Raw genomic sequence first — 15,767 nt, 5'->3', positions numbered from 1 at the left:
TCATTTGAAATAAAATCATCTAAAATTTCATAAATAGGTTATTAATTCAAATCTAAAACAATTTTTTAAAACTTAAAAATTAAAATAAATGTCTATCTATTTATTAAATAACTAAATCAAAATCTAAAATATACAGTAAAGAATTTGAAATCCACAAAAATGTTTAAAAAACAATAATAATAAATTTAAGTTCAATATTATTAAGTATTAATTACTCACTCTGTTTCATAATATAGGATGTTTTAGAGGAGATTTTTTGTTTTATAATATAGAATATTTTCAAGTTTATATGCAACTTTTAGATTAATTGAATATTTTATAATATTATGTATTATCTCCTATATATTAATAGAGAAGCATTCTCAAGAAAATGCTGATGTGTCGTCGCTAGAGAGCTCGAGACACCAATGAATTTATTACTCTTATTCTTATGGATATTTACACATAATTGCTATTGAATGATAAGGAATATTCCTTTTCAATTAATTAAATAAATCAATTAAGATCTATTCAACATTATTAGATCTATAACATTTTCAAAACCCGAATTTTTTCACCTATTAAAAAAAACTGATTACTATTCACATACTTAAATTAAACAATTAAATAAAATTGATTATAGGCAATTAAACAATTAAATAAATGTGGTGTGTGAGTTAAATAAATAATTAAACAATTAAATTAAACAATTAAATAAATTAAAAAAAACTGATTACTATTAAATAAAATTATCACAATAATCATTATTATAGGCAATTGACTTATTTAATACTCAAGGGTGAATATATTCTTACACAAAAAAAAATTAAACAAAATAAAAAATCTTGCATAGATTGAAGAAAGAGCAGATTATATATTTAGTTGATACATAGTAGTTTGATCTAAACATATTCTCACAGGTTATATATTTGGTTTTTACACAAACAAATTTTAAAGAGAAATTCATTTAAATACCACTAAAAAAGTTTTTTTTTTCAAAAAAACCACATGTTAGTTTTTTATCCAGAAATACCACAAACAATTTTTTTCCAAAATTACCACAAACACAAAAGATAGATTTTTAAGGATGTAGAATTTTTTTTTAGGTTTGAGTTGACACATTTAGTTTTAGGGTATAGTTTTTAGGGGTAGGGTTTAGTATTTAGAATTTAGGAATTAATTTTTATTATTAGAACTTTAGTTCAATTATATAGTATTTTTGGAAAAAGTACATTTTAGTGGTATTTTTGGGAAAAAAAATCTAAATTGTGGTATTTTTTGGAATAAAAACTTATTTTAGTGGTATTTATGACAATTGCCCAATTTTAAATCCTCAAAAATAACTTTACTCATAACACTAATTTTATCTTCATATATTTATCTCGCATATAGTGCGTGTTGTTACCTAGTTATTTCTTATTTGTTGAACTTTTTAAAAGTAAACACTTCTTTTAATTAAAACATCTTGTATTTTGAAATGTATGGAGTATATATATTAACATTTTTGGAAGTATAGTTTGTGTTCTATCCTTAAGTTATACTTATTTACACATTTATTTACAAAGTTGATCAATAAAAAATTGCACAACTAATAACTAAAATATGGCAATTCAAAATCGAGTACTCAATTAATATGTCTATAAAATTGCTAAACCAATCTGATTCCTAAAATATCTCTTCTAACTTAATTTCTACTTTCCTAATTCAACTTTTGTTTTTTTTTTGGTGTGAATTCAAGTTTTGTTTATAATTATACAATCTTTACATATAACATCATATTCTTATATTGATATCTTGAATCGGGTATTATCCTTATAATATCTCCATTTCATTTATATTTTCCTTTATCAATTAAAATTTGACAATCATACTTATAAATAGTTTCAATTACTATATAATGTGAATTATATGACGGGATGGGTTATAGACTTGGCGGGTTTGAATTAACATTAGTATAAATTTAAAATATTATTAACTCAATGTTCAAATTTGAGTTAAATCCTCATTTAACTATTTGGTCAATACTAAAATATTGGGGGATTTTCAAAAATACCTTTTTTCTACGTCACTTTTTTAAAATACCATTTCATGTTGTCAAATTTTTTAAGATAGTCATTTTCTATGTATAAAACAACTAAATTCTAAACTCTAAACTCCAAATACTATACCCTAACCCCTCATAACTATATCATCAGTGTAAAATAGAGAATCCAAACCTAAAACAAAATTTTCAAAATTAATTAAACATATTATAATTATATAAAAGAGGGAAAAATGAAAATGCTCCAAAAAGAAAGTATTTTTTAAAAATGATATCCCTAAAGGAGTATTTCTAACAAATTCTCAAAAATATTAGACATATTAAATCAAAGTAATTTAACAAAATTCTGTAAAACAATTAAATCATTAGTAAAATTGTGTCTTAATCAAATAATATGTAATAAATTACTTATTATATGTATTTTATTATTTATAATAATAATGAACAATCCAAATACTACTTAATTAATTAAAATTATCATGCTGTGTACCACAAATTCAAATCTAGGCCATGAATGTTTAGAAGATTTTAAGAGGGTTTTAGATTATAGATTATAGCTTTTTGTTTTTGGTTTTTAGATTTTGTAAAATAAAAAAAATAAAGGAAAATTGAAAAAAAAAGTTTTCGTAGAGGAAATTCTCAAAAACCCATCAAAATAAGATTTTGAATTTTGTGAAGAAATTAGTAAAAACTCTTAGAATCAGGATTCTCTATTTTTTAGGGAATCAACTTTTTTTCAAAATCTTGAATGGTTAAAAAATGGATTTTTGGAAAAACTCAAGCCAAAAACTAGTTGAAAAACCATAACCATTCAATGCCCTAGTTAAATACAGGTTTTGATTTTGTTTATCTCCATATTTCCCCTTTACCTTTTGACATAATTGAATGGTAATCTCTGTAATTATAAACAACATTTAGGACATTTTTACAAACATACTCTTCTTTTTATTCCGAGAAAAAAGTTACAACAAAGAGAGAAGTCGCGCGCGTGGATCACACTCGCGGCGATTTCTCTCTCAAAAAAAACTCTCTCTTCTGATTACAACCTCGTGCTCCGTTGGAGGGGTTTTCCGTTGATTCTGGCGACGAAGAGCACCCTGTGGCTCATGGTGCTTCATCCGTAAACCGCTGCATCAGCTACGCAAAGATATCAGATCAAAGTCAAGGGAGAAGTGGAGGGGAGAAGTCTCTGCGAGACACTGACGGTGAAAGCTCCATTGCCGGTGTAGCGACGCAGAACAGAAGAAGGAGATTCACGGCGAGGAACGAGTGAAGATGGTGGTTAGATCTGAAGACTGAAGATTCTGGAGGTTTCGTTGCGCCGTTGTTCGATGGGGGAGGTCGTCTGCGGCAAGGCGGAGCTAAGCCACTGTTGAAGGTTTGCAGATCTACTCCCTACCGCTATTCCTCTCTCACGACTAAGCTTGGATCTCCTCGACAAAGGTAAGCTCAGTTATCTTCTTCCTTCTCAACCACGGCTCTACGGTGGCGGGATGGCAACGGATCCTGAATCACCATCTCCGTTCGATTCACTGCGTTCAGGCACATTGGAGGTCCTGTTCCGGTGTGTATCCGCAATTCTTGAACGGCGGCTGCGAATGAGTTTTTCCTTTACAGATTAGGGTTTTCTGAACCGGTTAAAGAAACCAAATCGGTTTTGTTTTTGTGATTTTGTTTGGTTTGTTGTATTCGGTTTAGACACTAAAAGGATTGTAATTGGCCTAAATTCATAAATAGTCCATTGAACTCTATTATTTATATAAATTGAATATCCTCTAACAAAAGAAAAAACATACTATTCTTTTAATTATACAGAGAACTTTAAATCCATTACTATTAAATATCAATTATTAAATAACACTCCATGATCACACAGAACTGGAGAAATCACATGGGCACATTAATTAGAAGAGGCCACGTTTCTTCCATGCTTTGAAGACAAATCCTTATTATAAGTCAAAAAAAGTCAAAAACAATTCGATAAGGACTTGAAAAAAAAGTCCGAGATCATCACAAGTTACAACAGATTCAATGGCTTCTTGGACTCCGACCCTTTTGGGTCCACCTTCCGTCGCCGGAAACACCCCGCTCGTCAAACCACTCACCACCATTTCACCAGAAACCTCTGTTTCCGATGATCAAACTTTGATCTCCCAAACCGCCACACTAACCCTCCAAGAACCTCCACCAATGGGTCTAACCGAGAACTTCTCGCCGACGTTTCTCTCCTCCGGGAACCCATTTCTAGATTTCTTCTTCCACATCGTCCCCGACACGCGTCCCGATGATCTGATCCAAAGGCTTGCGATTTCTTGGTCTCATGATCCTTTGACTACGTTGAAGCTCGTCTGCAATCTCAGAGGAGTTAGAGGAACTGGGAAATCAGATAGAGAAGGGTTTTACACAGCTGCGTTTTGGCTTTACAAGAATCACCCAAAGACCCTAGCTTTGAATCTCCCTGCTCTTGTTGATTTTGGGTATTTCAAAGACTTGCCTGAGATTCTGTTTCGGATCTTAGAAGGTCAGCAGATTGAGAGAGGGAAGAGTCGGGTTTGGAGGAAGAAGATTCAGAGGAAGTTCAAAGGGAAGAGTGAGAAAAGGTCTGAGCTTTCCGGTGAAATGGAAGATCGGATACTGGAGAACGCGGAGGAGATTAGTGGTCCTGTTGATAAGATAAAGGCTAGGGCTTTACGGAAACAGAGAGAGTTCGAAAAGGCGAAGAAAGCTTTAGAGAGGTATAACTCTGATGCTAATTACAAATTACTCTTTGATAGAATTGCTGATTTGTTTGCTGGTTTGTTGAAATCGGATTTGAAGTGTTTGAGTTCGAATGACCTGAATAAGATTAGTTTAGCTTCGAAATGGTGTCCTTCCGTTGATTCTTCGTATGATAAGACTACTTTGATATGTGAGGCAATTGCTAGAAGGTTGTTTTCTAGAGATGAGTATGAAGGAATCGAAGAAGCACATTATGCTTATAGGATTAGGGATCGGTTGAGGAAAGAGGTTCTTGTGCCATTGCATAAAGCGCTTGAATTGCCTGAGTTGTCTATGAGTGCAAAGGAATGGGATTTGTTGAAGTACAATCGAGTTGCTTCTGTGGCTATGAAGAATTACAAGAAGCTCTTTGCGGAACATGATGGTGAGAGGTTTAGTAAGTTTTTGGAGGATGTGAAATCAGGGAAGAAGAAGATTGCTGCTGGTGCGTTGCTTCCTCACGAGATAATAAACCAGCTGGAGTGTAATGATGAGAGTGATGTTGGCTCTGAAGTTGCAGAGCTTCAGTGGGCGAGAATGGTGGATGATCTTGCCAAGAAAGGGAAGATGAAGAGTTCACTGGCGGTTTGCGATGTCTCGGGAAGCATGTCAGGTACACCTATGGAGGTTTGTGTAGCGCTTGGGCTACTGGTTTCAGAACTTAATGAAGAGCCTTGGAAAGGGAAAGTTATTACCTTTAGCGAAAACCCGCAGCTTCATATTATTAAGGGTTCGAGTCTGATGGAAAAGACTGAGTTTGTTAGACAAATGGATTGGGGAATGAACACGGATTTCCAGAAGGTGTTTGATCGGATTCTGGAGGTTGTAGTCGAGAATAAACTAACCAATGACCAGATGGTCAAGCGGTTGTTTGTGTTCAGTGACATGGAGTTCGATGATGCAATGGCAGACAGACATTCAGAGGTGAATTACTCGTTGAGTGTGGAGGAACGGTTGAAGATATCAAAGCAACAGTCCAAGGAGAAATGGGAGACAGATTATGAGGTGGTTCAGAGGAAGTATAAGGAGAACGGTTTTCAGAATGTTCCGGAAATGGTATTTTGGAACTTGAGAGACTCGTCGGCTACACCCGTGGTGGCTAACCAGAAAGGAGTAGCTATGGTTAGCGGGTTTTCGAAGAATCTACTAACTCTGTTTCTTGAAGAAGGTGGGATCGTGAATCCTGAAGATGTCATGTGGTTAGCCATCAAAGGTGAGGAGTATAAGAAGCTGACTGTTTATGACTGAGAAACACATACATAAGCTTTAATGCGTAAACCCTAGCACCATCATTTCTATCAATTTCTTTTGAGTTTTATATATACCGCAAAAACTAAGAATGTTATTTTCGTTTGTTTTGGATTTATGGAGTTATGTGAGGGTATGAATGAATCTTGTTTTGACTTTTTGTTTTAACTATACGAAATCCTGTGAGGCATCGCTCTTTACTAAACGAAGTAAGAAAAGAGCAAAAGCCTTGGAAAGATCTTGAATGTTGAATGTTGAACGTAAAACACGATAATATGATGTACGGGATTTGACACGTTACAGACAAATTAATAAAAAAAATTAAACTCTACTACATGTATGTCCATATTTAGAAAGTGATTTAATTTCAATAAACAGTAGTAGCATTGAAAATGTATTATAACACCTTTTGTAAAACAAATACTGTATAAAACTTTAAACAGTAGCAATGGACAGATTTGCTAATGTAACACTCAAAAAAATTATTCAATGAACGTTTTCTACAATGGATAGAACAAATAGTTTATCAAGTTCACCATGTAACGCCTGAAAATATGAGAAATATCGGTGCGTCGATCCTTATTAACGTTATTGGAGCTGGGAGTTATGTTAGTACCGGAAGTATCTCAGACGTTTACACAATAGATGGTCAAAATAATCATATAATCTATCCAAACTAACATATTAAAATGAAAACTAATTTCTTGCTAAGAAGCTAAACAGAGGCTAAAATTGAAGTCTTTAGTTTGACTAAGCTTAAACTACGGATTTGGAGAACTTAACTAAGTTTGTAAGACACTCAACCAACTCAAAACGCAACAGAACCAAGAAAATAGAACAAAATAGAGCATACCAAACAAATGTTTACCCAGTTCACTTCCATTAACGACGAAACTACGTCTGGGCCGGGATTTGTCTCCTAGAATCCACTAATCACATAGTTTTAACACAAAGAAATCTCTCACCGACTGAACCCCTTACAAGCTCACTCGATTCAATCTCTCTTGTCTCTCTCTGTTTCCCGAAGAACACAAAACACAAGTTACTCTTTGTTTTTGTTCTCACTATTTAACTTTATTCTCTCTCTGATACATACACTTCCTTTAAATAGTTGCTTGCTCAATAACTCTAGTTCACCTTCTAGCCGCTTCTACAACATTGCCTCTCCTCAGCGTTATTGTAGTGACATCACTAGGTCTTTTTGCAGGGAGCAAATAAGATGAATTCCCCTTTTGCTTTTGCGTTTATTGCTCGACGACAAAAACGGATTTCTACAGCTTGTGGTCCTGAATTTGATTCATCACCTGAGCTGGCACTACTTGTCCTCCACGCTTCTTTTGAATTTTGTCTCATTCTTTGTTCACTAATTCCTAACACTTGTATAGTGATTATAAAATTACAGACAAAACTTATAAATAACTAAATCTATTGTTAGAAATATATAACTTTGGATGGTTTCAAGTATTTACTCGGATGTTCAGATATACCTAATTGGGTTCGGATACCCAATTCATTTACTAAAAGTATCCAATCGGATATTTTTAAGTTTGGGTTTGGATCAACTATTTTAAATCGAATTCGGATTAGATTTCGGGTTCAGATATTTTGCCCAACTCTATTATCAGAGATGTTGCTGGCTTTCCCGTCGGTGCGTATTCATCAATCTTCCGGGGAACAACCTTGGAAAGGCAGATACATAACCCAATCTTACCTCCGCATACATCAACTCCACATCAAACTGCACTCTTGCGGCTCTTATTTTTGTCATAGCCGCCACCTTTTTGACCTCCTTGCGGAATAAGAGGATTCTGAGCTTTTTGCGCCTTCTTAGCCAGGTCCACTCTGGCTATGACCAATGGAAGGATACTAGCTCTCCTCTCCATAGCTTTTTTTGTTTTTTGGATTGTATGAATAAAGGATTACAATCATTTTAGTCATTATTCGATGTTCCCCTTATTGACATATTTTTGACAATAAGAGTAGGTTGGTGTAAATGAGTTTTTTATTATTATTATAAGAGTACGGTAGTTTGGTAACAATGCCACAATATGTATTAAGCATGCACAACACATTAATTTGATAACTACGCTCATAGTTTTTATACCATTATGAAAAAAAATATTGCTAGCTACATGAAGTATGAGAGAAGGGATGGTCACACATATCAAATATAATATCATATCTTTAACTACACGAAATATATGTATTATATTATTACATGTATGAACTATATGACGTCATTTGGTTAACACCATAAACATACAATTCTAGTATACTGGTCGACTGACTCGAGCATTGACCAAAAATTTTTTAAAAGTTTTTTTATGTATACTATTAAAAACCAAAAATAATAAATTGCTACATGAAATAGTTTATAGTTGTTGAAATTAAGACATGTTTAATATTATATAACTGAATTTTGTATACATCTTTTGAATACATATATATATATATTATTTTTGCTACAGTTAAATATATTGTTTTGCAAAATCAATTTTTTGGATCTTCTATCTTCTATATATTAAAAATAAATATTGTGTGCTTTTGTTTTTGACATTCAAATATATTGCTTTTATTAAATAACAAAAAAAAAGTTTTATTTAAATAAATCAAATAATAAATTGATGTTTTTAATTGTTAATGTAAACATAAGCAATTCCCTTACTAATTGATTATAATTTCCAGTTTTAATTTCAATTTTTATATCTTGAAAATAATAATTATTGATTTTAATTTTACTATTAGTTTTGCTTTAAATTGAAAATAACTAATTATTATAAGAATGAATACATTACAAAACCATAAACGATTTATTATTATTATCTTTTTTAGTAGTATGAATAAAAATAGAAAAAAAATAAAAATAATAATTTGAAATATATTTTTGGTCAACACCAGTCTTTGCCAGATTCAGTCAACCAGTGTATCAAAATTATATGTATATGGTGTTGATCATTTGATATCATATAGTTCATGCATGTGGCCATGTAATACATATATTTTGTGCAGTTGAGTATACAATAGTATATTTGGCATGTGTGGCTATGCATTCTCCCATTATTCATATAGCTAGCAATCTTTTTTCCTACCATTAACTAGCTACGAAGGGATATCATAATTTTTGAAACAATTTTATAATACAATAATAGTTTAATAAAAAACTTTTATGGAAATAAAACTATAATTATAACCCATATACCTTTGAGAAATACTCTCAAATAACACATATATAAGTTTTTCTTCGCACAAACTAATATATTCGAAAAGTAGCATTATTGAATTAATATAATTATAATATACAAAAACAAAATTAATTATAATATTTTAGATAATCTCCCAATTCTCGTCAACACTACGTATCTGTCTCCAAAGGAACAACAAAGTGCAGCAATTACAGGTGGTTTGAGAAGCTTTTGATCTCCGGCAAAGTTCTTCAAGTTCTATAGTCCGATCCATTTGAACTGGCGGTGAAGCTTCCGGCGAAGCTTGTTCTTCTTTGTTTATACCAATTCCATTCAATCTCAGATTTTGAGATTCTCAACGAAATTGTGATTTTGATGGCTTTTAATTGAAAAATTAGGTGAATTTATAATATCATGACTTATAAATACAACTAATTGTTTCATCACCAACCGAATTATGTGTTGTTTTCTTATCAGATGTCATCGGATGAGATTCTATGGTATAGATTTATGGATGGATAAAGGAGGTGGATTAGTAATCAGTACAATATCAATGGTTCCAAATGCTACTTAGGTTCAGCTAATGAATTCTGGGAAACTTATACTACAAGATGATGGAAACAATGGTGGGATTATGTGGGAGTGTTTTAAGCATTCTTATGATTCTTTTGAGAAAATGCGTAAGCTGTTTAGGAGTGGGTGATTCTGGTAAAGTAGCTCACGTGAGTACAACTACTAGTCATGATGATCTTCTCAACTGGGTCAAAAATGAGAAAAGAAGAATGCTTCTTGTTTTGTATCTTGTTCAATTGGAGAAAATGAATCGAACATGGAGACTACTTGGGTTTCACAACCTCTAGTTGTAACTGAAGTTTTGAGTTAAGTCTTTGATGAATCACATGCTCAAATTGTGGATGTATGTTGTGTGAAGTCCGCATATGTCATCACCAAAGGTGTTGCATAATAAATGTTCGATATAATGACATTGAGAACAAATGAGTTGGTAGAGTAAGAAATTTCGTCACTGTCGTTGATTTCATTGTCTTTGACTTGTAGTTTGTCGGTTATGGAGTAGGGTAATAGTGTTGATGACTCTGAGAGAGTGGGGAGAATTTTTGGTACTATTTTTGGGATTTCTGAATATTTAGGAAAACGTTCATAAATTTCATAGATGTTTTCCTAACATTATGAAATCCTTCCTAAACCTACTGAAATGTGTTTTTGAATCTTTTAATTATTGTTTTGCAGTGTATCATAAATTATTCTATTTAGTAGGGATATTTGATTTTATCATAATATTTTGCTGACCATTTGTTGACCATTTGTTTATCCTGACCATTTGTTTTTTTTTTTTTCATTTTCTCATCTGTTTTCTATTAAATTATCCATATTATTCTTTATGGAGCGTTACATGAAGGAACATTAACAAAGAAATAGAACTTAAAATTTCAATCGAAAGGAAGAGGTTATTTAGCTAATCTATCTACACCGTAATTGTTGTTATGTAAAAAATTTCATAACGAATACAATTCATCATCTCGACATTTATCAATTCATATCGACGTATTATCGTCTTCAAAAGTTATGAAACTTCAGTCGGTGGATGATCATATCAAAAATAACAAAAATAATATGTGTATCATATGATCATATCAAATCTCTATATTATATCAAATTAAAACATATTTTTTTAAAAAAGTAACAAAACATAATTAGTACCAAATAATTCATATTTTTTTTGAAAACCAACATTGTTTTAAATAAATAAATTTATGTTTCGTACTCATAAGTAATTATTTTACCTAATTTCAAACTATTTATAAATTATTTAAAATAGTTAATAATTTTAAATAATAAAAAATGATTGGTCATATTCTCTCGGAACAAGTAAGAAATTTAAATAATAAATTCTATTTTCTTATTGATCATCACGATCTGAAACGTATCAGATCATATAAGGTGCATATTAGAGGATGCTCTTATATAATGACTATAATCTCATTTTTTTTGCTAAAGACTATATAATCTCATTACTTTCAAATATATTCTCAATAAATAATATTACGACCATCAAACGATGGATTTCATTCCAAAATATAGATTGTTGCTCGAATCATGATCATAATAAGATCATTGCACTAACTATTTTGTAATCTTAATTTGTTACTTTCATTAGAAATGATAATGAATTATATCTCACTCACTTCTTCTTTGCCTTGTTAGTATTCTCTCCCTGCTCAAGAAGCTCCTCCAAAACACTATCGTCCAAATACTCAAATTCAAAAACTTGCCTAGAAGAAGAAGAAGAAGAAGCGCCCGAGGCGGAAGAAGAGGAAGATCCAGCCATGGCAGAGGAAGAAGAGCCGCCACTTCCCATGTTATACTCATGAGGGAAGTTCAGAATCGCGGCTTGGCCTCTCATTGAGTAGGCGGCTTGGTCATATGCTCTAGCCGCTTCCTCTGCAGTATCGAAAGTACCAAGCCATATACGTTCACCGTGCTTTCTTGAATCTCGTATCTCAGCCGCGTATTTTCCCCAAGGCCGTCTCCGAACTCCCCGAAACTTTCCATGCTCAGCTCCTCGGCGACCACGACCTCCTTGATCCATATGTTAGAAGGATACAAAGATTGTTCTATTTTAACCCGAGAAAGAAAAAAACAAGAAAAGAAAGAAAAAGATTGTTCTTGCGGTTTGGGTTCTCTCGTAGACGTGTTTATGTTTTTTCTGTTTGCATGTGTTTGACGGGATTTGAATCTGTAAATTAATAGGCCGGGGGGAAAGGAAATATGTGGGTCCTAATTCCTAATATTCGGCCCTCGACATATACATAACGAAAGAATATATATAACTCCGTTGAGATTAACTATTTTCTTACGCAGTTGAAAATTCATCATTTTTAAATAGTATTCTAATTTTTTTTTATAAATCTATTTAAATATGTATATCTAAGATGTCTACAGAAAAACCAAATTTGGTTTACTTTGTTGGTAATTATTTGACAATTATATATATATATATATATATATTTATTTATTGGATTCGAACCAGGCAAGTTTAATTAAGAGAATAACATAAGCTCGGGTTGGAATCACGGGAAAGTCAGAAGCAAGAGATCTAGAAATAGTATCTCTCGTTCTTTATTTGGTAAATGAATGAAAAAGAATTGTATAAACCCAAATGGAACTGATAACCCATTATTTTGAAGTTACAGATCAGTAAATTTGGAAAAAAAATAATGAAAATAAAGAGAAGTTCTTCTAACAAAATATTGATGTGTTTTGTTAAAACGTTTTTTTTGTTGTTTAGTTAAGAACGTTTCTAGGGGAAAAAATTATAACCTATCCTCAACTTATACATATGAAATAGAAATATCTTTATTAAATTTCTAAATCATGTATTTATACTTTTCTACAAATTTTCATTTTTTTATTATGAAACCACTTTTTTAATTAGTCTTTTTTTTTTTGTGCACACATCTTGAAACAATACTCAATCTATAAACATTTTTTTTACTTGTAAATTAGATAAGTTTTTTTTTCTTTTTTTATTTCACTAAAATGAAAATTTCCTACCGGCTAAAATTTATGTTTCAGGTGAAAGAGAAAACTACACAGGTGGTGGGCTCACAGCCACAGGCAAGGCAATGTTGGCGAATATACATATTTGACTTGATTGTACGCACGTGTGTTGACCAAAATATGGACTTTCATGTTTTTTCCCTTGGACCAGAATAATAATTTTCCTATAAACGTGTTCCCCAATCCCCAAATCGAACTTTATAAACTCTGGTTGTGTATAACAAGTAAAACACATAATTAAACTTTAAAAGTAAACAAACACTAACATGTATGCACCTAATAAAAGAAAGAAAAAAATGGACCCATAACGTGTAAGACTCATTGTCTCATACTTTCAGAAAATGAAATTAAATTTTGCCTTTTATTGGCTGCTACGGCGTCCGAGTCGTGGAGGAGGATGTCTTGTCCCGTACTCATGCAACATGCTTATTTCCTTTTGTTTGGTCCATATTGCAGAGAAAAACAAATCTCTGTGTTCCTTTCAGTTTTGTTACAACTTGTTGATACTCCGTGCTACAACATCGGATGACACATATTATAATTAAGTTATATCTATTTTGAATGCATAAAATGTTTTGGTTTATATGTTTTTTATAATTTTAAAATTTTAAATAATGTTGAACAGTATATTTGGTTTATTTGCATGATAAATGTTAAAACATATTTAGATAAATATGTTGTTTAGACATCGTTAATCATTTGTACAGTAACAAATATACAATGATTGTTTTACTCTTTTTAAGTGATAACTGTATGGTTTTAGATTTAACTCAGATTTTAATTTGGTTTTAGTTTGCACTATTACACGTATATAACCTACACGCAACTATGTTGTAATGACAAATACATCTCGTCCTATCCCGTCATGTTTCTGTTTTAATAGTATATATAAAACTTTTAAATAAAACTTTAACAGTAACTTCTGCTTTAACTTTTAAATAAAACTTTGCTGTTACTATTTGGATAGTATATATACAAAATTAACTTTTAAATAAAACTTTTCTGTTACTGCTTGGCTTAGTATAAATTTTAGTTAAAACAGTCTTATATTATCAAAAAAAAAAGGAGGCTTTTTTCTCTTTTACTCACCGTATCGAATTCTTAAGTCATTGTACATGTAAACTTGCTCATATTGTTTGGCTCGAGATTTGCTATCGAATTGTTGGGTCTTTGAAAATGTCGGCTACGATATTGGCTGATCAACAATATTAAGAACCATTAAGCTGCTTTTCACCGTGAAGCAAAGAAAGGCTAATATGGTGTTAGTACACAAATAATATTTTGAGTTGATTTTTGCCTTTTTTCCTACACAAATATAATTATATAGAGTTTTTTACATTGATACTTTAATTTAACCCAAAAATAAATTATCATTTAAAACTTTTTTCTTATCAAAAGAAAATTAATAGCAAGGTAATCCAATGATGTGTCTGTATTTTATAGGTTTTAACCATAGTTTTTAGGTTTGTTTTGAGTCTTTTATTGAGTTAATGTGTGCTTTTAGAGTCTTTTTAGTCTTTTATGAGTTTGTACAGGTTCTAGGTTGCTTTTGAAAGAAACTGAATGTTTTGGGGATGAAAACAAGCATCTGGTGAAGACTGATCGGACTAGCAAGCAGATGGAGCAAACACAGGAAAAAAGGCATCCTGGATTGGCTGATCCACATTCGGATCGACCAGTCCCGAACCCGAAACAACTTTTCCTTTTTCGTTTTAAACCGAATTTTAGGGTTTTTTTTACTATTTAAGCACGAGGCTCGACCTTTAGAAAGATACCCTTTATTCTACGCAGCTTTTGAGTACTTGTAAGCTTGGGAGAAGATCTCTAATCCTTTTTACTTTTTTTGTAGAAGATTTCTGAACCTTTTATACTTCTCTTTGCAATTCAATTATGTTTTCTTCATCTTTGATTTGTGGTTCTTTTACTTCCATGTCTAAGTATTTTACTATTGAGTTTCGGGTTTCAAAAAGGGGTTTATGATTCTCTAAACTTAGGTTGTTAGATTTGGGATCGATTTTATTGTTCTTCATCTATTGTTGTTCTTAGTGCTTAAGCTAGACTGATCCCCTAGATTAAGATCTTAGGTTCAATTCATCGTGGCACCGAAAGTGTTGTTGAGTTACTTGAAAGAAACATAGGTGAGCAAGGTGGACCTTAGCCAACGGAAGTTGAAGTTGAGGCACCTTGTTAACAAAATCAAACTTGAACTTTAATGCTTGCTTGTTTAGCTAGATTCAAACGGAAGTTTAGGTTCTAGTTATTTCTTTGCATAGTTAGCTATCATTGCGGAAGTATGTTAGCTTTATAATTGTGATTTGAGATTAAGAACGATGTTTAATGCTTTCCCAATCTATCATCTAAATTTGTGGTTGTATCCCCTAACTATAACTCCTTAAAACTATATCTTAAATATAAAATAAAGAACCCGAACCTAAAAAAAATTTTAAAAGTTAATTTAGCATACTGTAATTCTGTAAAAAAAAGGTAAAAATAAAAATATAAAAAAGTTATTTTAAAAAGGGATATCTCAAAAGATTATTTTTAACTTATTCTCTTAATTTTTAGATATTGAAAAGATAAACGAAAAAGATGGAAGATGGCCTTTGAAAATTTATGTTTTTATTTTTGTTTACATAAAAATTACAAAAATAGACAAGAAAAGTTCTTAAGAAACATTTAATAAAAATAAATCGAAGTGGATGTAACTGACGTTATTATTATTTTGACATCACTTAACGTTAGTACTAGTAGTTGTTATTTGATTATTTGATTACCAAATTATTTGATTATTCTAGGTATATAGTGAAATGACAGAATGCCGCTTCTCATGCATCATAAGGGGAGATGTATCTATAAAGCCAAAAGAACCAAAAAACAAAAAAACATACATTTGTTAGGAAACTAATAATAAAAACATTATGTGGATGAGATTGAACAAGAATCAGAATCTGTTTTGGTGAGTGTGTGTGACTGTGAGTGCT

The 15,767-nt window shown here is 31.6% G+C and overlaps 2 protein-coding genes across 2 annotated transcripts; one reads left to right on the top strand and one right to left on the bottom strand.

Moving 5' to 3' along the window:
* Positions 3,948-6,193, top strand: LOC104760610. The gene has a single exon (XM_010483562.2). The coding sequence runs from the start codon at positions 4,052-4,054 to the stop codon at positions 6,023-6,025; it is 1,974 nt and encodes a 657-aa protein (XP_010481864.1). The 5' UTR covers positions 3,948-4,051; the 3' UTR covers positions 6,026-6,193.
* LOC104760609 (ethylene-responsive transcription factor ERF096-like) lies at positions 11,321-11,987 on the bottom strand. The gene has a single exon (XM_010483561.1). The coding sequence runs from the start codon at positions 11,813-11,815 to the stop codon at positions 11,408-11,410; it is 408 nt and encodes a 135-aa protein (XP_010481863.1). The 5' UTR covers positions 11,816-11,987; the 3' UTR covers positions 11,321-11,407.

The sequence above is a fragment of the Camelina sativa genome, chromosome 18 (assembly GCF_000633955.1).
Source record: "Camelina sativa cultivar DH55 chromosome 18, Cs, whole genome shotgun sequence".
In the NCBI taxonomy this organism is placed as follows: Eukaryota; Viridiplantae; Streptophyta; class Magnoliopsida; order Brassicales; family Brassicaceae; genus Camelina; species Camelina sativa.
This window is presented reverse-complemented; position numbering and strand designations above follow the sequence as displayed.

Excerpts from the sequence above, each read along its gene's own strand:
- LOC104760610 (XM_010483562.2), top strand. The coding sequence starts at position 4,052 with ATGGCTTCTTGGACTCCGACCCTTTTGGGTCCACCTTCCGTCGCCGGA.
- LOC104760609 (XM_010483561.1), bottom strand. The coding sequence starts at position 11,815 with ATGGATCAAGGAGGTCGTGGTCGCCGAGGAGCTGAGCATGGAAAGTTT.